The sequence below is a fragment of the Oncorhynchus mykiss genome, chromosome 13 (assembly GCF_057628025.1).
Source record: "Oncorhynchus mykiss isolate SJ-2025 chromosome 13, ASM5762802v1, whole genome shotgun sequence".
Classification (NCBI taxonomy): Eukaryota; Metazoa; Chordata; class Actinopteri; order Salmoniformes; family Salmonidae; genus Oncorhynchus; species Oncorhynchus mykiss.
Window position 1 is genome coordinate 58,463,277 of NC_143034.1, and position 24,204 is coordinate 58,487,480.

At 46.0% G+C, this 24,204-nt stretch overlaps 1 protein-coding gene across 1 annotated transcript in view; it reads right to left on the reverse strand.

The window, feature by feature from the left end:
• Positions 1-1,611: 1,611 nt before the first annotated feature.
• kcnh2 (potassium voltage-gated channel, subfamily H (eag-related), member 2) overlaps positions 1,612-24,204 on the reverse strand; it is a gene marked incomplete at its 3' end in the record, with an annotated part of 41,203 nt that continues 18,610 nt past the window's right edge. The window contains 10 exon segments of the mRNA NM_001124676.1: positions 1,612-1,668; positions 1,880-2,087; positions 2,759-2,948; positions 3,071-3,355; positions 3,487-3,574; positions 3,939-4,132; positions 6,022-6,274; positions 7,091-7,290; positions 7,618-8,035; positions 8,198-8,623. Coding sequence (NP_001118148.1) covers positions 1,612-1,668; positions 1,880-2,087; positions 2,759-2,948; positions 3,071-3,355; positions 3,487-3,574; positions 3,939-4,132; positions 6,022-6,274; positions 7,091-7,290; positions 7,618-8,035; positions 8,198-8,623 — 2,319 coding nt within the window.

Sequence of the window (24,204 nt, forward strand, 5' to 3'; positions counted from 1 at the left end):
TGTTAATGTGGTCTCTTCAAAAGCAGGAACATTGTCTTGTAGAATCAGATTGAATCCCGGCCTTTCAGAAGGGTGATGTTAAATATGTGACCATGTCACTTACTCAAACATAGTCAACAAACATTGCACACACACACACACACACACACACACACACACACACACACACACACACACACACACACACACACACACACACACACACCTGAAAAAGAGATGATGCATCCTTGGTGTAACAACAGTCCTGTGAAACAGAACAGATATATAGACATACACAAACATGATGACCCAAGCAAAGCAGTAATGGCTGTATACATGAAAGGTGTTTATAATGCTTCACAAGTGCTACATAACTAGAGCATAAAAGAGATGAGAAAACTGTCTGCTTTTTTCCCATGTCAATTATCTGTTCTCATGACCCCTGACAATGTTGACTCAATAATGAGACATGTCACTTCATGTTAACAAATATTGCTTTCCATTAAGTCATATGATTGGTAGAACATGAGAGTAGAATTACTGTATTCAAAATGGCCACTTTTACAGTAGTCATTCCTACCATACAGACATAAACAGTATTTAGATGGCATTTATACCATCTCTTTATATCATCTGTTGATAATATGTTACACCAACATAGCAATAGTGTGAAAGAAATACATGTGTGCGTTCATAACTATTAGGTTTCCAGATTGACGGTAAGATCCTCATGATACTATAAAAATACGTTTCAGTTCAACCTATAAACAGCACTGAGCCTGAATGTGCAGTTCCTCTACAGTGTAAACATACAGTACACACAGTTATATGTATTTTTGGCCAAATTCTTATCTCCCAACAAAAAGGACCATGGCATAAAAGGACCATCACTTAACAAAAGGAAAAGGAGAGAGGAATGACAATACTACAGCTTTGAGATCCAGGGAAAAGGGGGCTTGGGGTTATTGTTAGTGTCCGTGTGACGTGTGTGTACGTGTGCTTCTAGTCAGCCCAGTTTCATATCAGATCTCCATAGGCAGTGCCAGGCCCCCAGGCTTTGTGGGGTCTGGGTTGCAGAAATCCTAAACTCCCTCTCAATAATGCCCTAGACCCTGATAGAGAGGAGAGGTTGTTTGTCACACAGGACCAGAGGTGCCCCAGCCCCGGGCACTGTGAGTCAGTGAGAGGGGGCCCTCCATAGAACCTCCTCTCAGCTATGTGGAAGGCAACCCACGTTGATCAGCAGCATGGTACAGGTTAGGGGGTTGGGTGGGGATTGGAGAGGAGGAATGAGAGATTTGACGATTAGAGAAGTGACTCTGCCAACATATGATTGTCCTCCTGTGGTGGTGCAGGGGGTGCTAGGAGTGAGGGATGATCAGGTTTAAGGTTAAAGGTCAGAGGGTTTTAGCTGCCTGGCAGGATGGGGTCAGAAATGTGCCTCTGAATCTCCTGCCCCTCTGTGGAGGTCTCCAGGTTGTCAGGGAGGGAGGGGAAACGCAGGCTGCCACACAGCAGTCCAGAGGGCCCCAGGGTTTGGCAGGAGACATGGGGGAGGCTGAAGCCCATGGAGGACCCTGGAAGGGGCTCTGTCTCAGGGGACATGGACATGGTGTCATCAGAGGCCACCGTGAGGTGGATCCCACTGGACAGGGAGTCCTTGGACTTGTGCTTCTCTGAGTCCGGGCTCTGCAAAGAAAGAAACAGGGGGTAGAGAGGTGAAGCACAAAAGCGATTCAGTAACTCAGTATACTGGACAACCTTTAATACCAATACCTCGCTCTCACTCATTTTATCAGCCCACTGTTTCACAATATCATTTAGCTCTTCGAGGACAGAGCATTGTAGCAAGCAAAAACTGATATATACTGTACTATCTGTACACTATACCAGTACCCACCTGCAGTGGCGAAGGCATGCTGTCAATCTTGATTGGGGGCATGGAGGGGACAGTGTGGATGGTGGGGGCTGCTGTGCTGTACAGGGTGGTGGGGTGAGCAGGGTGAGGGCTGGGCAACACAGTGCTGTAGGCCGGGGGCACTGGGGTTATCTGCCTTTGGAGCAGCTGCAGGATCACGTGGATGTCTGCAGTCATCCGAGTCTCCAGTCTGGGCAGGGCCAAGGATGGAGGCAGGGTGGGAGAGGAATAGATGAATAAAGTCAATAATTTCTTCCTCTGTGATCTCTCTCAATCATTTCTTCCTCTGTGATCTCTCTCAATAATTTCTTGGTCTTCCTCCATTATTTATTTTGGCTTCTTCTCCAATTATTATCTTCCTTTACCTGTCTGTAAATCCTCTCCTCTCCTCTCCTCTCCTCTCCTCTCCTCTCCTCTCCTCTCCTCTCCTCTCCTCTCCTCTCCTCTCCTCTCCTCTCCTCTCCTCTCTTCTCCTCTCCTCTCCTCTCCTCTCCTCTCCTCTCCTCTCCTCTCCTCACAGTTCCTTTCTAAAGATCCCCTTTGCTGTGCCCTCGTCACTTTTCCTCTCCTTTCCTGTCATCCCTTTTCCCCTCCCCTCCTCTCCTTTCCTGTCATCCCTTTCCCCTCCCCTCCTCTCCTTTCCTGTCATCCCTTTTCCCCTCCTCTCCTTTCCTGTCATCCCTTTTCCCCTCCTTTCCTTTCCTGTCATCCCTTTACCCCTCCTCTCCTTTCCTGTCATCCCGTTACCCCTCATCTCCTTTCTTGTCATCCCTTTCCCCTCCTCTCCTTTCCTGTTATCCCTTTTCCCCTCCTCTTCTCTCCTCTCCTCACTTTTCCTCTCTTCTCTCATCTCCTCTATACCTGTGGAGCTGGGACTGTAGCAGCTCCACTCTGGACTCCAGGTCATTGGGCCTGTTCTCTGCACAGGGAGGAGAGTGGTATGTGCCCCTGACTGAGGAGCAGCGCCGCTGGGGATCTGACAACTGACTGGTCCTCCGGTCAGGCCAATACCCATACACCCCTGGGCCTGGCATGTTGATGGGGGCTGCAGCTGGGATGAAAGAGCAGATATGCCTGTGGGAATGCTTTGATGCAGGTTATAACATATTACAGTCCACTGATCTTAGTAGTTCATGCGTAATACTGTGTATCTATATCTCAGTCTCTCTTTACCTGTGTATTGGTGACTTCCTCGGTCCAGGGGCGGCCCCATGCCGGCTGAGGGTCCACTGGGAGGCAGCAGGCTGATCACAGCAGGGGGGTAGTCATCGGTGTCGTCCACAGAGGGGTACAGCTCTGCTTTGCTATGTCCCAGGGGCTTCATCTCATCGTCACTGGACTGAGAGCAGGCGCTGGCGCTGCTACACATGCCCTCCCAGTGGGAGCTTGTGTCCGGGCCGCTGTGGTTCCCCAAAGGACACGACTGGTCTGGAAATGAGTCCTCACGGTCCATGCCGTCTACACACAACCAGGACAGGTACAATGATTACCACAGCTTTAGACATATCATTGATAGTAACACTACTTCAACTTTTAACGATGTATAAGAAACTCAGGAGGACATAATGAGCAGAACCACACACACTCACCAGGCCGGTTTCTCGTGCGTCGTGGACGCGGCCGTCGGTATCCACATTCAGAATCCTCACTGGGAGGTGCCTGGTTCATTCTATCTACCTAATACACATCAGATTCAGTAACTCAACAAAAAACAACTCACACTTTACAACACATTATACACACCTCATCAATCATCAGCTTTATACACACTAAATATTCAAGAAGTAATGCTTTTGCATTAGTTTGCCTAACTAAAACTCATTGACCTTGTGCTAAGCTCTCTTTATGACTAAGGGCTGGTTTCCCAGACACAAATTAAGACTAGTCCTGGGCTAAAAAGCCCATTCAAAGGAGATTCTCCATTGAGAATGAATTTTTAGTCCAAGACTACACAGTCTGTGTCCAGGAAACCGGCCCAACATGGACAGTACCTACTAGTGGTTGGAGAGGGTGCTCTCTGTCCCCCCTTGATGGTACTCACATCTCGGAGGTTAAAGGTGATCTCCAGGTTGGTCCAGAAGCAGTCAGAGAAGTCTGGGTACATGTCCAGCACCTCCAGCAGGTCCTCCCTCAGGATCCTATGGAGGTCACAGTAGGTCAAAGCCCTGACGTCTGCACTCGACTTCCCTGGACGCCCAAAAAGATAGATGGGTTCCCCGAAGATATCATTCTGACCTACGGAGAGAACGAGAGAGAGAGAGAGAGAGAATGGAGAGATGTTGAAAGGTGTGACACAGGTGAAGAGGAAAAGGACAATGGAGAAAGCAATGTTTGAACAAAAAACTAATTGGACAACATAAGCATTAAAAACACTCATAAGCTCACTTACATACAGTGGGGCAAAAAAGTATTTAGTCAGCCACCAATTGTGCAAGTTCTCCCACTTAAAAAGATGAGAGAGGCAACGAGTGGAGGACAGAGGAGCCTCTTAAAGAAGAAGTTACAGGTCTGTGAGAGCCAGAAATCTTGCTTGTTTGTAGGTGACCAAATACTTATTTTCCACCATAATTTGCAAATAAATTAATGAAAAATCCTACAATGTGATTTTCAAAAAAAAATGGTATCATTGTGTCTGTCATAGTTGAAGTGTATCTATGATGAAAATTACAGGCCTCTCTCATCTTTTTAAGTGGGAGAACTTGCACAATTGGTGGCTGACTAAATACTTTTTTGCCCCACTGTACACCACCAGGGGAAGTGAAAGCCTCCGTCTACAAGACTACCCTGATAGATCATTTCTTCTGGATTATTTCTAGATTTTTCAGAGAGTAGAACAATAACACTAATGCTCTACATTATTCCAGTTAGGCCTGACTTTGTGTCCACTTAAATGCAGAGGGGAGACGAATCAAAGCGAGACAGGCTAGCATAGAGAGAGTGGGTCTGAGCAATCGGGTGATCGGTAATCAATGACACTGTGGAATGGAAGTGGAGCCGTGCCCAAACACCTCTGGCTAAACAGCACACCACAACACAGCAGTGTGTGTGTGGATGTGTGTGAGTGTGAGAGAGGGAGCGAGAGAGAGAGAGGGAGAGAGAGACAGACAGACAGAGACAGGCAAACAGACAGAGGATGCACTAAACCACATAAGCTTGAAAGGGAAGAATGACCACCATCCTTCTGCCTACCCAGTAACCACCACCACCCTTCAGCCTACCCAGTAACCACCACCACCACCCTTCAGCCTACCCAGTAACCACAAACACCCTTCAGCCTACCCAGTAACCACAACCACCCTTCAGCCTACCCAGTAACCACAACCACCCTTCAGCCTACCAAGTATGGCCTACACCACCCTTCAGCCTACCCAGTAATCACCAACCCTTCAGCCTACCCAGTATGGCCACCACCACCCTTCAGCCTACGCAGTATGGCCACAACCACCCTTCAGCTTACCCAGTAATCACCACCACCCTTCAGCCTACCCAGTAACCACCACCACCCTTCAGCCTACCCAGTAACCACCACCACCCTTCAGCCTACCAAGTATGGCCACCACCACCCTTCAGCCTACCCAGTAATCACCACCACCCTTCAGCCTACCAAGTATGGCCACCACCACCCTTCAGTCTACCAAGTATGGCCACCACCACCCTTCAGCCTACCCAGTAACCACCACCACCCTTCAGCCTACCCAGTAACCACAACCACCCTTCAGCCTACCCAGTAACCTTCAGCCTACCCAGTAACCACCACCACCCTTCAGCCTACCCAGTATGGCCACCACCACCCTTCAGCCTACCCAGTAATCACCACCACCCTTCAGCCTACCAAGTATGGCCACCACCACCCTTCAGCCTACCCAGTAACCACCACCACCCTTCAGCCTACCCAGTAAACACACCCATCCTTCAGCCTACCCAGAAACCACCATCACCCTTCAGCCTACCCAGTAACCACAACCACCCTTCAGCCTACCCAGTAACCACAACCACCCTTCAGCATACCCAGTAACCACCACCACCCTTCAGCCTACCCAGTAACCACCACCACCCTTCAGCCTACCCAGTAACCACAACCACCCTTCAGCCTACCCAGTAACCACAACCACCCTTCAGCCTACCCAGTATGGCCACCACCACATCGTCTCTCAGAATCTCTATGGACCCTCTAGAGATGAAGTAGAGAGCTGAGAGGACGTCTCCCATGTGGACCAGGGTGTCGCCCGGAGGGGCGTGGGTGGTCTTAAACCTCATGGCCAGCGCCCGCAGACAGCCGTTACTGGCCCCCTTGAAGGCCCTGCAGTTCTGGAGCAGACAGCGGTTCAGGTGGAGGCAGATATCAGCCTGCAGACACTCAGGGAAACCCTTCAGCACCTAGAGAAATGGGAAAGGGAGAAAGAGAGAGAAGAGAGAGAGAGAGAGACACAGAGTGAGAGAGAGACAGAGAGAGAGAGAGAGAGAGAGAGAGACAGAGAGACAGAATGACAGAAAGAGAGAAAGACAGAGAGAGAGCCAGAGAGAGAGAGAGAGAAACAGAGAAAGAGAGCGAGTGGGGGGAGAGCGGTTTCAGTTGATGCTCACTATTGACAAGGGGACACATGCACACACACAGTGTCTATGTGATCAACTCTGTTCAGATTGAATTGACAGGCGTGCTCTCTGCTACGTCATGTTCCTGTGGTGTTAGAGGGCTAATGCTTTTCTCTTCTCTGCAACCAGCAGGACGCTATCTATCTACTAACACAAAGGATATGACGCACATCATTTCCACTGTTAGGTCTCCCTGTCTGAGCACCCAATGACGGAAAAACTCAGGTGGCAAGTAGGAATACGTGTTTTTCGTGTGAATATGAACGTGTGTGTTTTTCCCGTGCGTATGGATGTGTGTGTGTTTGGCTGTATATGAATGTGTGTTTGAGAGTGAATATGAACGTGTGTGTTTTTCCCGTGCGTATGGATGTGTGTGTGTGTTTGGCTGTATATGAATGTGTGTGTGTTTGGCTGTATATGAATGTGTGTGTGTTTGGCTGTATATGAATGTGTGTGTGTTTGGCTGTATATGAATGTGTGTGTGTTTGGCTGTATATGAATGTGTGTGTGTTTGGCTGTATATGAATGTGTGTGTGTTTGGCTGTATATGAATGTGTGTGTGTTTGGCTGTATATGAATGTGTGTTTGAGAGTGACTCACAGCGTTCATGTCGATGCCATTGGTATAGGACCAGGCATGTTGGAAGTATTCCTCCAGTCTCTGGCGTAGTCCCTCTGGGATCTGGTGGAAGCGGATGAACTCTTTGACACGCAGCATCTGGGTGTGGTAACGGGCCGTGCCGGAGTACAGCCTCTGGATGATAGCCGACACGTTACCAAAGATACTGGCGTACATCAGAGCTACAGGAGACGACAGAGAGGCATGTCAGTGACATCCACCTAAAATGATAGGTGGTACTACACTTAAAGTAATGCAGCAATGCATATGAACACTCTGGACACACAGACACAATACAGACACACTGGTGACGTACTCAGACACACTGGTGACGTACTCAGACACACTGGTGACGTACTCAGACACACTGGTGACGTACTCAGACACACTGGTGACGTACTCAGACACACTGGTGATGTACTCAGACACACTGGTGACGTACTCAGACACACTGGTGATGTACTCAGACACACTGGTGACGTACTCAGACACACTGGTGATGTACTCACAGCCGATTAGCATGATGCAGATGGAGAAGATCTTCTCAGGGTTGGTGTTGGGGGAAACGTTGCCGAAGCCCACGCTGGTCAAGCTGCTGAAGGTAAAGTAAAGCGCTGTGACGTATTTATCCTTGGTGGAGGGGCCGGAGGCAGGGTCTGTGTCGTTGTATGGTTTACCAATCTGTTCAGCCAGGTTGTCCAGCCAGCCGATCTTCATGCCTCCGATGCGGGCCGAGTTGGTGCGCTCCGCATTGCCGATGGCGTACCAGATACAGGCCAGCCAATGGGCAATGAGGGCAAAGGTGCACATGAGGAGGAAGAGAACGGCGGCGCCGTATTCTGAGTAGCGGTCCAGCTTCCGCGCCACACGCACCAATCGCAGCAGCCGAGCAGTCTTCAGCAAGCCAATCAGAGTGGTTGTCTGGGGCTGAGAGGAGAGAGGTTCAAAGTACAAATAAAGCAATTCACATGAAAGAACAAGAAGATTTATGAGAGAGTCTTTGTTGAATTGGTACACTGACCAACACTGCAAAAAAAGGACCATTACTACACATAGATGTAAATGATCCACCTTCTCCATGCATCTCACCTCATCAGAGCCAGAGCGGAATATGAGCAGGTCAAAGGGGATGGCTGCCACTATATCAATGAGGAACCAGCCTTTGAAGTAATGCTGGGCGATGCGCCCCGGGTGGCTGACCACCTCGTCATTGTGATTGACATATGTGGTCCGGAAGTTGATGAGAATGTCCACGATAAACATGACGTCCACCACCAGATCCACCACGTTGAGGGGGTTGCAGGTGTAGCCACAGGAGCGCCGGAGCTCGTCCTCCATCTCGTTGAGCAGGAAGGCAGCGGAGTAGGGGGTAAAGACGGCCGTGTAGATGACCAACAGGAGGATGACCCAGTCCCACACCGCCTTGAAGGGACTGTAGTGGAGGATGGTCCACTTGTGGATGCGAGGCGCCTGGAGCTTGTACTCTGGCAGGACATCAGCCCCTAGGGACAGTACCTAAACGGGGAGAGGGCAGAGATGGTCAGAGAGTCCTACTGAATCTAGATTAATCATGGGCAGTAAAAGTGAAACATAATTTAAACGGAATATCTTTACAATGGCCCCTCACCACCCTGCTGAAAAGGCCTTGATTAGAACCCCAAGAATATGAGATGATAAGCCAAACAGCCTTAGCAAAATGGGAAGCAGTATAAGAAATGGGAAAGAGAGTGAGTCATGTCAGAGAACTGTGCCGAGAAACCCGAGGGACATGGGTTCAGGGAACCAGAGCAGAAGACAGTTCAGAAGAGAGGAGCAGAACAGGACCTGATATTGTCTTTGTTGTGCCCTTTGGGGGAAGGAAGGGGAGCAACTGTGTTTTGTCTAACTACCTACTGTGTCTGACACCGCGGGCCTTCAACCCACATGTCTATCACCTCAGCACAACTAGAACAGCAGCAGCAAAAAAAAGAGTTCATGTGTATTCCAGAGTGAGTGACAAAGAGGGAGAATTAATGTGTGTGTGTGTGTGTGTGTGTGTGCGCGTGCGTGCGTGCGTGTGTGTAATACAATGCAATGAGTGTAAATGTTCACACAAACATCCCTCAGTCTCACAGCTAGCCAGTCATGTTGTCATGAAGACAATTATGTCCTGGAGTATAAACAATATCTGTCTCAAAGGACTCAACACAAACAATGTAGAAGCCGAAGCACAGCTTTTCACAAGACAAATATCTACATGGTTGACGGGGGTCTGATTTCTGAGTGTTCAACACAGTCAGTACAGCCAAGTAGGAACCAAATCAACTATAATTAAAGGTAAGTAAAGCAAATTGAAATACAGAGAGGATTGATTGTGTTCTCATAGTGACGGCAGACCATAATATTACCTAAAAATGTATATTTTCCTCACACACCATCACCGAAACCACAGTACCTGAATGGACGACAATAACCTATCACACACTCACATAGATCACACTCACATAGACCATTTCAATCAGAGATCACACTCACATAGACCATTTCAATCAGTCTGAGCCTAGTGCTCCTACTAACCGGTACAACGATGAGAGCCTCCATATCCAGGAGCTCCAGTCTATCCTGGTCCCGACCACAGCAGCAGCAGGAGGAGGAGGAGCACGACACCCTGGTCCCCCTCAAATTCCCCAGCAACCCACCCTGTCTCCCCCGGAACATATTGGTCCTCCCCTGCTCCATCCTAGCCCACTATGTCCAGCACAATGCTCCAGATCAGCTACCCAGTGGCCCAGTGCCTATGTGCCCAGCTCTAACAGACCACTGCTGGGGAGTGGACCCTCTCTGGCTGCCTGGCTGTCTGTACCCTTATCCCCCGCCCCACCCCGCTCACTGGCCTTTTAAAAGACCCTGCTGCAGCTCACCTGCCACACCATGTGACCCCCTGCACTGTCCCTCGGCCAATGGCAGAGCAGGGTAAGTGCCCTAATTTACAAGCAAATCGACAGGGGTTGTTGCAAAGAGCTGGGTGATTTTGGTTCATTTTCACTAACACCTTTTGTGAGTGCTTGTGTAGGAGGGCAGTATTGGTCAAAACTGTCTGTGTGCTTGACGTAGAGGCTGTATGGATGACCAGGGATGTTCTCTTGATAAGTGTGTAAATTAGACAATTTTCCTGTCCTGCTAACCATTCAAAATGTAATGAGTACTTTTCGGTGTCAGGGAAAATGTATAGAGTAAAAAGTACATAATTTTCTTTTGAAAAAAAAAAAAAAGTTGTAAAAAATATAAATAGTAAAGTAAAGTACAGATACCCCAAGAAATTACTTATGTAGTACTTTCAAGTATTTTTACAGCTCTGGACATAGGCAGACAATGGTGCACAATGTGCTCTCTGATATCACCCATATGGGCTCCCGAATGGTGCAGCGGTCTAAGGCCCTGCATCTCAGTGCAAGAGAAGTCACTACAATCCCTGGTTCGATTCCAGGCTGTATCGCATCCGGATGTGATTGGGAGTCCCATAGGGCGCCGCACAATTGGCCCAACGTCGTCTGGGTTTGACCGGGGTAGGCTGTCATTGTAAATAACAATTTGTTCTTAACTGACTTGCCTATTTAAATAAAGGTTCAATAGAAAATAAATAAACTCTGTTGTTGTCTCACTCAAGATTCATGACAGTTAACATGTGCTGCAGGTTAGGCTGGTGCAACCTCCCTGATAAACATGTGCTGCACACTAGGCTGGTGCAACCTCCCTAATCAACATGTGCTGCAGGCTGGGCTGGTGCAACCTCCCTGATAAACATGTGCTGCACACTAGGCTGGTGGAACCACCACAGTCAACATGTGCTGCAGGCTGGGCTGGTGGAACCTGCAGGCTGGGCTGGTGGAAACTGAGTCAACATGTGCTGCAGGCTAGGCTGGTGGAACCACCACAGTCAACATGTTCTGCAGGCTGGGCTGGTGGAACCACCACAGTCAACATGTTCTGCAGGCTAGGCTGGTGGAACCACCACAGTCAACATGTGCTGCAGGCTGGGCTGGTGGAACCTGCAGCCTTTGCTGGTGGAAACTGAGTCAACATGTGCTGCAGGCTAGGCTGGTGGAACCACCACAGTCAACATGTTCTGCAGGCTGGGCTGGTGGAACCACCACAGTCAACATGTTCTGCAGGCTAGGCTGGTGGAACCACCACAGTCAACATGTTCTGCAGGCTGGGCTGGTGGAACCTCTACAGTCAACATGTGCTGCAGGCTGGGCTGGTGGAACCTCTACAGTCAGCAGGCTGGGCTGGTGGAACCTCCCTGATCAACATGTGCTGCAGGCTGGGCTGGTGGAACCTCCACAGTCAACATGTGCTGCAGGCTGGGCTGGTGGAACCTCTACAGTCAGCAGGCTGGGCTGGTGGAACCTCCCTGATCAACATGTGCTGCAGGCTGGGCTGGTGGAACCTCTACAGTCAACATGTGCTGCAGGCTGGGCTGGTGGAACCTCTACAGTCAGCAGGCTGGGCTGGTGTAACCTCCACAGTCAACATGTTCTACAGGCTAGGCTGGTGTAACCTCCACAGTCAACATGTTCTGCAGGCTAGGCTGGTGGAACCTCCACTGGCTCATCCTACTTTGCATGTATAGTTTGCATAACTATGAACATAGCCATGGTGACAGAATAATCTGTAAAAACACACAGCAGTACCAGGGTGCCCTTGCTGCCAACCCTCTCCAATATCCCTACTTAGCTGGATCACAAAATAGAGGTACATTAAATGTGGCATGTTCAGTGCTACAAGGTTTTTTCCCTACTAAATAACCTGAGTACAAGGTGAAAGCTTCTTATGACAATTTCCACATTTTTCCAGAACATCTGACCTCTCTCAGCCCTCACAGCTTTGATTCTTAAATGGAAAAGATGTTCAGACTCAAAGTAAGAGAACAAACCTGTAAGGCTAAAGTCCCCACATACAGTCAGTCCTAGAGGTGGTAAAATGACACCACATGGTTAGTCTCCTATCGATTCCCATCCAGACTACACACTGCCCACTTACCACTCTATGACCCAACTCTCATCCAGTCCAGGGGGTGCTGCTCCAGTAGTCAGTAAACTAATCTAATACTGGGAATAGTAGGACTGAGCTTTAATTAAATGGATAGTTCAGTTAATGCATTTCTTACCCTGAATAAACAATTTGAAACAACAAACTGAAACGATTGACTGAAGACTGGGGATGTCAAAATGCACTGCAGAACCTCTCATAGCAGAGCATTTAAAGTACTGTACAGATGTAGGATCTTCATTTTAGCCAGTTCGATACAGCAGGAAAATAACTCTGCAGCAACAGGAAATGTGAATTATTATGTGGATTATAATGAATGGCATTTCAAAGTGGAAATTATAAACTTCAGAAGCCTTTTTAAACCTCAAATACACAACACGCTTTACATTTTCTGCATTGCAGGAAAGTTCTCCTGCAACAGGATGATGAAATGAAGATTGTACACCTGCAGTACTGTTTGCTACATACCGTATGAAAGGAGACCTGACTGCTGGGGGCTACATCGGGCTCAGGACCTTAGGCCTTATTGCTACCAATGTTTGTGGCTAAATGAGGCTTGTGATTCCACGTGTCACTGTGCTCTTTCTCTGACCGATGCGCTCTCGTACCAATGATCAGGATTCTCCCCCTGAGGACTGAGTTTAACATCTAACATGATGAACCTGTGGGAGCAAGCTGAGGGATGGGCAGTGTGCGTGTGTGTTACCCAGATTCACTCATCTGGGTAATTTCAGATTATTGACATCATTTCCAGTCCTGTTTCATAATGACAGCCTGAATAAGATCCATGCTGTCTGCACCACAATGTTTTACCCAAACCACTCAGGGCTTATAACAGTTAACAGTCCTTATTGGAAAATACAATGACATCTGACATAGAATACAACAAATACCTTTTTAAAGATTAAAAACAAACACTAGCTATTTGCATAAAGAACACCTAACTATGTTAATACTTCAGTAACAATCCAGTCTGAAATTAAAAACCTCTGACACAAGTTTAGTTTCATACACCAAAACAAACACCACTAAGGTACTGTGAACTGTTCTCTTTAAATTAGAATAATCATTTTCAGAACAAAATCAAATTTGATTCATGCTAATCAAATGAACATTCCAAATTCCAGAGACCAACAAGTACCCTGGAGCCCACAAAACATCAACATATTTATCACCTATGAAAAAAAAGTGGGCGACAAGTGACACAAGACAAATTATGACGACAACAAGGTGACAACAGGACTAACAACATCCGTCACTGTCCCTGCCTCACTGTCAATACGGAGGATGGAGCTAGGTAGCCTGCTACGAACCACCAGATGACCATGAGGGTAAGAGGAGAGGCAGAAAAGGACAGGAGTGAGACAGGAAGAGAAAGAAAGAAGAGAATAGGGAGTGAGAGAGTAGAGTTGGAGTACTCACAGGTTGGAGTTTCTGTTTCAGGCTCATGTTGAGGAGTGTGGCTGGAAGAGAGGGCGGGAGAAAACTCTCCCTCTCCCTCTGCACCCGGCAGCCCAGCCTTCACAGCTGGAGCCCCGCGGCAACACTGCTGCTAATACAGTATGCACAACACACACACACACAGACTCACACACACACTCACATACAAATACATACATACATACAGTACACTCAGACACAAACTGAGACACACACACAAACACACATATGCACACAAACCTATAGCTAACACAAACAAATACAGTATACGCAGAATCATGCAGCATGTTTTAATTTAGAAAAACATAAACAATATCCGTAGGTAACGTCTGGAGCAGTGGAGGCTACTGAGGGGAGGACGGCTCATAACAATGGCTGGAACGGAGCGAATGCAATGTTATTCAACCATGTGTTTGATGTATTTGATACCATTCCATCAATCCCACTCCAGCCATTAGCACGAGCCCATCCTCCCCAATTAAGGTGCCCCCAACCTCCTGTTGTCTGGAGTTATTCTAGTAAGAATTGTTCTACCCTACAGACTTAGTCAGAGACAGGGGGCGCAGTAGGGGGAGATGTAGGGTCTGTCTCTCTCACTGACTGTCATTCACCATCTGTCCCTCTTCTACGGAAGAGGGACAGTCAATCACATAATGTGCTTAATCTTACGCAGACTAATCAATACCAGCAAAGATCAATGACAGGGATTATTTCCCTCTTTTAGTAAGGCGCAAATCGAAATTCAATTATAAAACAGGGGATTACCAAGAAGCTCAGTTGTGTAACGAGACGTAACCCAGGCAAAATCCTACATGTATTCTGTACTCATAATAGATAAGGTAACTGCCATGTTGACTGCTTTTTCAGACCATTTATTTTGACCAATGGATACTTGTTTAGTAGTTAGCCTCTGTAATGTGCTCTTGCAGTGATAACGATCTGTTTGACCTAAAAACAGACCATTATGTCATGGTGGAGATTGTCCTTGTTCAGAACATTGTAGCTCTTCAAACGATACAGGGATACAGTAAGAACAACATGTAGAGAGAATGGACTGGAGGTGGAGAAAAGGAGAAGGGGAAGAACCAGAGAGATAGATGAGAGAGGTGATGGAATATAATGACTGACACCTTGTAGACACCAACAAACATAAAGGAGATAGTGGAGGGCAGACAAACAGACAGGCAGACAGACAGACAGACAGACAGACAGGCAGACAGACAGACAGACAGACAGACAGACAGACAGACAGACAGACGACAGACTGAGAGAGAGAGACCTCTGCTGCCCTCTACTTCCATTAGTACCAGAGGCCAAGGTCATCATCAGTGTCAGGCCGCGCAGAGGGCCGCTCGATACCCCCCTGCCTCCCAACGCCTACCCTTCCAGCATCACCAGAGGGCCGCTCAAAACCCCCCTGCCTCCCAATGCCTCCCCTTCCAGCATCACCAGAGGCCGCTCGATACCCCCCTGGCTCCCAACGCCTTCCAGCATCACCAGAGGGCCGCTCGATACCCACCTGCCTCCCAACGCCTCCCCTTCCAGTATCTCCAGAGCATAGGGCTATTACAGTGACAGTATTACCGTCACACCTGCAGTCACGAGTCATATGACCGCAGTCAAATTCCATGTGACTGTAGTCACGGTAACTAGGCTTCTCCAAGCTCTGATGCTGCTGATGGTCATTAGTAGCCTACCAAACTTGCTAACTGCCTGGTACTGAGCATTCTATTGTCCCTATAATCACTCTGACATCAATGCAAATGTTATCAAAAATAAAATAAAACACTTCATGAGAGCCCATGAGCTCATGTTGAGCAACATTTCTATAGGCTATGCAATTATGTGAGAAAACAGTTTTGATGGCCTCTATTAAAAAGAGGAGGATCTCATCAGCTTTCTATAGGCTAGGCCTACTATATTTATTTATCAACTTTCCTAATATTAAGCACACTGCTTCGCTTTACAACAGGAGTATAGTCGACCTGGCTGGCATGAAAAGGAACCACGGGAAAAGCATTTTCCATTCTCTATTTAAGTGCATAGATTACATGTATTTTTTCCCCTGCCCCTGTTCCGAGACAGGGGCATGATAATGGTCCATTCTAAATCAAAACAAACTTCACACATATGCTATTTAGTATATGTAAAGACAAGATTAAATCAAGAATAGTCTGATGGGTGACAATATTAGCCTATCACTTCTGAATGATATATTATCACTTGTGAATGATGCCCAGCTTGTAACGCAAGAAACAGTTCATGCCTTTCTATTGCGATTTTTTTAAATCATAGTCGCACACCTCATGTAGCCTAGCCCAAAGGCCTATGTGTTTTGTTAAGGTTTGTATCACAACTAAAGTGGTCAAATAACTTCTTAAAATTAAGCACATTAATTCGCTTTATAACCATGTAGAGCAGGGTTGGGCAAACTTTTGGGCTCGAGGGATAAATCCGGATTTTGAAATTCTACAGTGGGCCGCATTTTTTTGGGGACCAAATGCTTGTTAAAATCAATTTGTGGTGTCCTCCTGAGTGGCACAGTGGTCTAAGGCACTGCATTGCAGTTCTTGAGGCATCACTACAGACCCAGGTTCAATCTCAGGCTGTATCACAGCTGGCTGTGACTGAAATACCCATGAGGCGGCGCACAATTGGCCCAGCATCGCCCGAGTTAGAAGAGGGTTTGGCAGGCTGAGATTTTGTTGTGACCGGGCCGGGCGCATCCTCGCTGAAATGGTTGCCAGGTGTCCTCCAACACATTGGTGTGGCTGGCTTCCGGGTTAAAACATAAAACATGCAATCGTTGGATAACAAAATGGATGAGCTCCGATCAAGGATATCCTACCAACGGGACATTAATGACTTTACCCCAGTCCAACCTTTTGCAGAATATCAGTCTGTCCCTGATGTTTTTCCTGGAGAGAAGTAGCTTCTTTGCTGCCCTTCAGACCATCCTCCAAAATCTTCACCTCACTGTGCGTGCAGATGCTCTCACACCTGCCTGCTGCCATTCCTGAGCAAGCTCTGTACTGGTGGTGCACCGATCCCGCAGCTGAATCAACTTAAGGAGACGGTCCTGGCGCTTGCTGGACTTTCTTGGGCGCCCTGAAGCCTTCTTCACAACAATTGAACTCCTTGAAGTTCTTGATGATCCGATAAATGGTTGATTTAGGTGCAATCTTCCTGGCAGCAATATCCTCGCCTGTGAAGACCTTTTTCTGCAAAGCAATGATGACGGCACGTTTCCTTGCAGGTAACCATGGTTGACAGAGGAAGAATTATGATTCCAAACACCATCCTCCTTTTGAAGCTTCCAATCTGTTATTCAAACTCAATCAGCATGACAGAGTGTGTGGTAGCAGAATCAGAATTAGTTAGGTAACATAGATACAGTGCCTTGCGAAAGTATTCGGCCCCCTTGAACTTTGCGACATTTTGCCACATTTCAGGCTTCAAACATAAAGATATAAAACTGTATTTTTTTGTGAAGAATCAACAACGAGTGGGACACAATCATGAAGTGGAACGACATTTATTGGATATTTCAAACTTTTTTAACAAATCAAAAACTGAAAAATTGGGCGTGCAAAATTATTCAGCCCCTTTACTTTCAGTGCAGCAAACTCTCTCCAGAAGTTCAGTGAGGATCTCTGAATGATCCAATGTTGACCTAAATGACTAATGATGATAAATACAATCCACCTGTGTGTAATCAAATCTCCGTATAAATGCACCTGCACTGTGATAGTCTCAGAGGTCCGTTAAAAGCGCAGAGAGCATCATGAAGAACAAGGAACACACCAGGCAGGTCCGAGATACTGTTGTGAAGAAGTTTAAAGCCGGATTTGGATACAAAAAGATTTCCCAAGCTTTAAACATCCCAAGGAGCACTGTGCAAGCGATAATATTGAAATGGATGGAGTATCAGACCACTGCAAATCTACCAAGACCTGGCCGTCCCTCTAAACTTTCAGCTCATAAAAGGAGAAGACTGATCAGAGATGCAGCCAAGAGGCCCATGATCACTCTGGATGAACTGCAGAGATCTACAGCTGAGGTGGGAGACTCTGTCCATAGGACAACAATCTGTCGTATATTGCACAAATCTGGCCTTTATGGAAGAGTGGCAAGAAGAAAGCCATTTCTTAAAGATATCCATAAAAAGTGTTGTTTAAAGTTTGCCACAAGCCACCTGGGAGACACACCAAACATGTGGAAGAAGGTGCTCTGGTCAGATGAAACCAAAATTGAACTTTTTGGCAACAATGCAAAACGTTATGTTTGGCGTAAAAGCAACACAGCTGAACACACCATCCCCACTGTCAAACATGGTGGTGGCAGCATCATGGTTTGGGCCTGCTTTTCTTCAGCAGGGACAGGGAAGATGGTTAAAATTGATGGGAAGATTGATGGAGCCAAATACAGGACCATTCTAGAAGAAAACCTGATGGAGTCTGCAAAAGACCTGAGACTGGGACGGAGATTTGTCTTCCAACAAGACAATGATCCAAAACATAAAGCAAAATCTACAATGGAATGGTTCAAAAATATACATATCCGGGTGTTAGAATGGCCAAGTCAAAGTCCAGACCTGAATCCAATCGAGAATCTGTGGAAAGAACTGAAAACTGCTGTTCACAAATGCTCTCCATCCAACCTCACTGAGCTCGAGCTGTTTTGCAAGGAGGAATGGGAAAAAAATTCAGTCTCTCGATGTGCAAAACTGATAGAGACATACCCCAAGCGACTTACAGCTGTAATCGCAGCAAAAGGTGGCGCTACAAAGTATTAACTTAAGGGGGCTGAATAATTTTGCACGCCCAATTTTTCAGTTTTTGATTTGTTAAAAAAGTTTGAAATATCCAATAAATGTCGTTCCACTTCATGATTGTGTCCCACTTGTTGTTGATTCTTCACAAAAAATACAGTTTTATATCTTTATGTTTGAAGCCTGAAATGTGGCAAAAGGTCGCAAAGTTCAAGGGGGCCGAATACTTTCGCAAGGCACTGTAAATAAGATGTTTTATCTTATTTATTGTCATTAGAATGTCTTCTTTTTGAATAATAGTGTTGGCAGTATGCAATTATCCCTTCTCAGCTAGGGCTCAGTTACTTGGGGCCCAGAGAGGGGAGAGTTCAGGTTAGTCTTATCTGTGAATGTGTCTATAACTATTCTAAAACCATGTGAAGGGATGGCGTGATTAAAGGGGAACCAGTTAGTTGGCTCCACAATGTCTGTGTGCCAGTCACTCCTCTCTGTGATCTTGTCCAGGAGTGGTTGTATTTGATATGGGAGTATCGATAATTGACAATTGATATATGCCATTGGAGGAGGTAATGTTTTGGTACTATGTTGTACCAAGAACGAGAAGTAGAACCTCATCTAAGAGAGCAAACTGAACAATAATTTATAGCTAATGCTGTCTGGCTATGGGATACTCCTATCTCAAGTAAAATCCTTCCTTTGTGCAGTTTTCCTAAGACCTGTGGTTTGTCATGTCGACTAGGGGGTGGATCTTTGCTGTAAAGGATCTCAGTTGCCATTATGTTGACACTCTCAGGGAATTAATTTATAGACACTGAAGTGATCTGAGAGTCACAGGGCTATGGTGAAGCTCATATAATTAAAGATGGACTTTATGATAACTCTGACGTGTGTGGTTTGCTCTCTCATGATTTGGTAATACAGGAAATTTCCACGACAAGTGATCTCCAGATTTGTCCTCGTCAACACTCACACCTGTGTTAAAGAGAGAATCACTGACATGATGTCAGCTGGGCCTTTTGTGGCAGTGCTGAAATGCAGTGGAAATGTTTTTTGGGGATTCAGTTCATTTGCATGGCAAAACGGGACTTGGCAATGAATTACAATTCATCTGATCACTCTTCATGACATTCTGGAGTATATGCAAATTGCCATCATACAAACTGAGGCAGCAGACTTTGTGAAAATTCATATTTGTGTCATTCCCAAAACTTTTGGCCACGACTGTACAGTACCAGTCAGTTTGGACACACCTACTCATTCAAGGGTTTTTCTTCATTTTTACTATTCTCTACATTGTAGAATAATAGTGAAGACATCAAAACTATTATGGAATCATTTAGTAACCCAAAAAGTATTAACCTCTAGAACCTCTGGGGGCAGTATTTCATTTTTGGATGAAAAACGTTCCAGTTTTAAGCGCAATATTTTGTCACGAAAAGATGCTCGACTATGCATATAATTGACAGCTTTGGAAAGAAAACACTCTGGCGTTTCCAAATCTGCAAAGATATTGTCTGTGAGTGCCCCAGAACTGATGCTACAGGCGAAACCAAGATGAAACTTCAAACAGGAAGTGAGCAAAATTTTTGAGGCGCTGTTTTCCATTGTCTCCTTATATGGCTGTGAATGCGCAAGGAATGAGCCTACACTTTCTGTCGTTTCCCCAAGGTGTTTGCAGCATTGTGACGTATTTGTAGGCATATCATTGGAAGATTGATCCGCCTGGTGTCCTTTGTCGAAATTGGTGCGTAATCTTCAGCTGCAAGCATTCTTCCATGTGATTCAGAGGTGAAACCAGACTTCCACGAACAATATATCATCGAAGAGATATGTGAAAAACACCTTGAGGATTGATTCTAAACAACGTTTGCCATGTTTCAGTCGATATTATGGAGTTAATTTGGAAAAAAGTTTTGATGACTGAATTTTCGGTTTTTTTTGGTAGCCAAATGTGATGAACAAAACGGAGCGATTTCTCCTACACAAATAATCTTTTTGGAAAAACTGAACATTTGCTATCTAACTGAGAGTCTCCTCATTGAAAACATCCGAAGTTCTTCAAAGGTAAATTATTTTATTTGAATGCTTCTCTTGTTTTTGTGAAAATGTTGCCCGCTGAATGCTACGCTAAATGCTACGCTAGCTATCAATACTGTTACACAAATGCTTGTTTGCTATGGTTGAAAAGCATATTTTGAAAATCTGAGATGACAGTGTTGTTAACAGAAGGCTAAGCTTGAGAGCTAGTATATTTATTTCATTTCATTTGCGATTTTCATGAATAGTTAACGTTGCGTTATGGTAATGAGCTTGAGGCTGTATTCATGATCCCGGATCCGGGATGGCTAGTATCAAGAATTAAACAAATCGGGGGGGATCACGTGACCCTTGAACGAGATGGCCGCATGAACTAAGAGCTCCGCACAAGTAGTTTCCAATTCCTAATCTTACCTCCACTCCAAGTTCACACTCATTTAGCTTTAGCAAGAAAAAGTCATGGCGGCTACAAAAGGCGACACTACAGGTGACATTTTTACCCGGACTCGAGTATTAGCGACGGAAAAAGCCTCCAAGAAGAAGCTAGCTTCAGAAAAAACTAGCGCCATTAGCCAGGAGCAAGAGAACCCGCTCCCCCACGAGGCACAACGAATGCCAACCTCGCACTCTGTCGAAGACATCCTTTCTGAGTTGAGATCCCAACGTACAGAACTAAACACTAAATTAGATGCCATTAATTCTCAGCTCAGTGCGATAGGGGGCAAGGTGACAATCCTGGAAAACGCTTTGCCTGACATCAACAACAAGATAACCATAAACGCGGGGCGCCTGGACGAGGCAGAGGGGCGAATCCTATCCATGGAAAACTTATTGACAGATGCCATGGAAACAATAGCATATGCTAAAAAGAAAATTGAGCATATGGAAGAGAAAACAGAGGACCTGGAAAACAGGGGGCGAAGGAATAATTGTGTTCTATTCAATCTGGGCGAAAAAGAAGAGGGAAACATGCCACTGATCCGCTACCCGCAAGACAAACTTCCCGAGTGGCTCCACCTGCCCACCGACAGGCCCATAGAACTCGAGAGAGCTCACCGAGCACTGAGGCCCCCACCAGCAGCCAGACAACCAGCGCACCCAATCACCATACGTTTCCTGAGATTCACCGACAAGGAACGAGTCCTACAGGCGGCGAAAAACAACACCATCACAGTGGGAAACGCCAAACTCGCTTTACACCAGGACCTGTCAGCTGGAATACGCCGAACGCGCCGAGAATTTGACGAAGTGAAGAAATACTCCATTGACGAGGCATCTTCAGGGGATTCAAATACCCAAACGAGCTCAGGATTCTTCACCAGGGAGCCTTGCGACACTTCAAAACTCCCGAAGAGGCAAAACGTTTTTTGAAAGAAAATCCTGGCCAATGAGAAACAGACCAATGACTAAATTTGATTAATGCCATTACTAAAGGAGGTAAGACAACATATAGCCGATATCCAGAGATCCACCCCCTAAATGTCATTATAGCCGTCCAATTTATATTTATTGTCCTTTAACTGAGAGGGATGGGCTGTATAGCCTAACCTAGGCCTACTAATGTTTCAGCCTACTTTTATTTCCCTGTTTTTTTGTTGTTGCTATTATTACCTGGGGTTCCCTATGTCCCTTGGGAGAGGCATATGTAGGCTGGGCTATTGATTTTATTTTTCTCCCCTCTTTTACTGGGGTCTGGACGAGGGCAACTGTGTTATTTACTCAATGCGGGGTGGAGAGGATGAGGCATTTCTTTGGTGGGGAGACGTTGTGCGTTGCTAACTGTTCCCGGTTTTTGTTTTATTCGGAACACAGAATTGAGACTGAGCGGGGGGGGGGTAATAGATCCAACGGGATGTGTCGAGTTGTTTGGGAACTCGGCTGGGGTGTTCAGAGATTATTATTTTATGTACACCATTTATTTTCCTTTTATGTGAACGCAGCTGTAATTACTATCCACTTTTACCCAGCGATGACCTGCACTAAAGTTCGATTACTGCTCGATGACGATGACTAGTACCTTAAATCTATTGACATGGAACTGCCATGGTCTAGGGCATGCAATAAAACGAAAAAAGATACTATGTGCTCTAAAAAATGAAAAAGCAGACATTGCGCTATTACAAGAGACACACGTCTGTGATGCTGAACATGCCAAACTCCGCAGAGCTTGGGTGGGACAGGTGTATTTCTCATCTTTCAAATCAAACAGTAGAGGCACAGCCATACTTATCCATAAAAATGTTCCATTCATAATTGACAAAAACATATCTGATCCGGAGGGGAGATTTATTTTGATAACTGGGTCACTATATGGTCAACCAATTACTATATTAAACATATACGCCCCTAACACAGATACTCCTGCCTTCATGTCAAAAATTATAACCCTGTTCAATGAGCATTGTGTCTCCTTTGGCGTGGTGGCCGGAGATTTTAATTGTACCCTTAACCCAACCCTAGACAAATCATCTCAAGTCCCCACCACAAATCCTAGATCTGCAAAGATGTTGAACTCTCTTACTAAAGAGATGGGACTGATATCTGGAGAGAGAATAATAGCTCATCTATGGACTATACATACTACTCTAATGTCCATAACACCTACTCCCGTATAGATTACATTTTTATCCCAAAGAGTTTCATAAATTCAGCCACATGTACAATCGGACCCATAGCACTTTCAGATCACGCCTTTGTCCACCTCTGCTTTGACCTCTGCAAAAACATCCCGAGGTCAAAGAGCTGGAAATTCAACACCTCCATGCTATCAAATGACGAGTTCCATACATTGGTAACTACATGGATAGACAACTACACACAAGACAATAAAGACTCTCCTGTTTCTCCGGCCACAATGTGGGACGCTGCTAAAGCCACACTAAGAGGTCATCTAATTGCATATGCCTCCTCTAAGAAAAAAGCAATGGAAGCACACAGGCTAGATCTTGAGAGGGAGCTGGAATGCTGTGAAAAAATACATAAACAATCCCTTGACAGCACCTCCTGGAGTCATCTTAAAGCAGCCAACGCCAAACTGAATTTGGGCTACACTCGGGAGATAAAAAAAAAAGTTTTCTTTACTAAACAGAAATACCATGAGTATAGCAATAGGCCCAGTAGATTGCTTGCTTACCAATTAAAAAAGGAGCAGTCAGAGCGTACAATCATGGCTATCCGAACAGCAGAGGACGAGGTCACATATGACCCAAAAAAGATCAATTTAACTTTTCATGATTTTTACTGCAAACTATGTACCTCTGAGAGAAAACACACAGAGGCAGAACTCCACTCTTTCCTAGAGGGAATCTCGCTACCTAAACTATCAGAGACCGACCAGGAAGATCTCAACTCCCCCTTCACTCCTGAGGAGATCCTGGAGGCAATTACCTCCATGCCACCTAATAAGTCCCCAGGCCCAGATGGATTCCCCAGAGAGTTCTACAAAGCTTTTTGGCCCCAGCTCAGCCCTATCTTCATGCCAATGCTGGAGGATTTTTGCAAAAACTGAGTTCTCCCAGACTCAATGCACACAGCTCGCATTACAGTGTTGCTAAAAAAGGACAAGGACCCCCTATCCTGCTCGTCCTTCCGGCCCATAAGCTTGTTGGATTTCAACTATAAAATAATTACCAAATTGCTCGCCAAAAGACTAAACACTCTTCTTCCCAAAATAATAAAAGCGGACCAAACTGGATTTATTAGAGACAGATACTCTTCTGATAACATTCGCCGTCTTTTTGATATTATTGATCAAGTAAACGCACAGAAGACCCCTGTCCTGCTGGCTTCACTGGATGCTGAGAAGGCGTTTGACAGG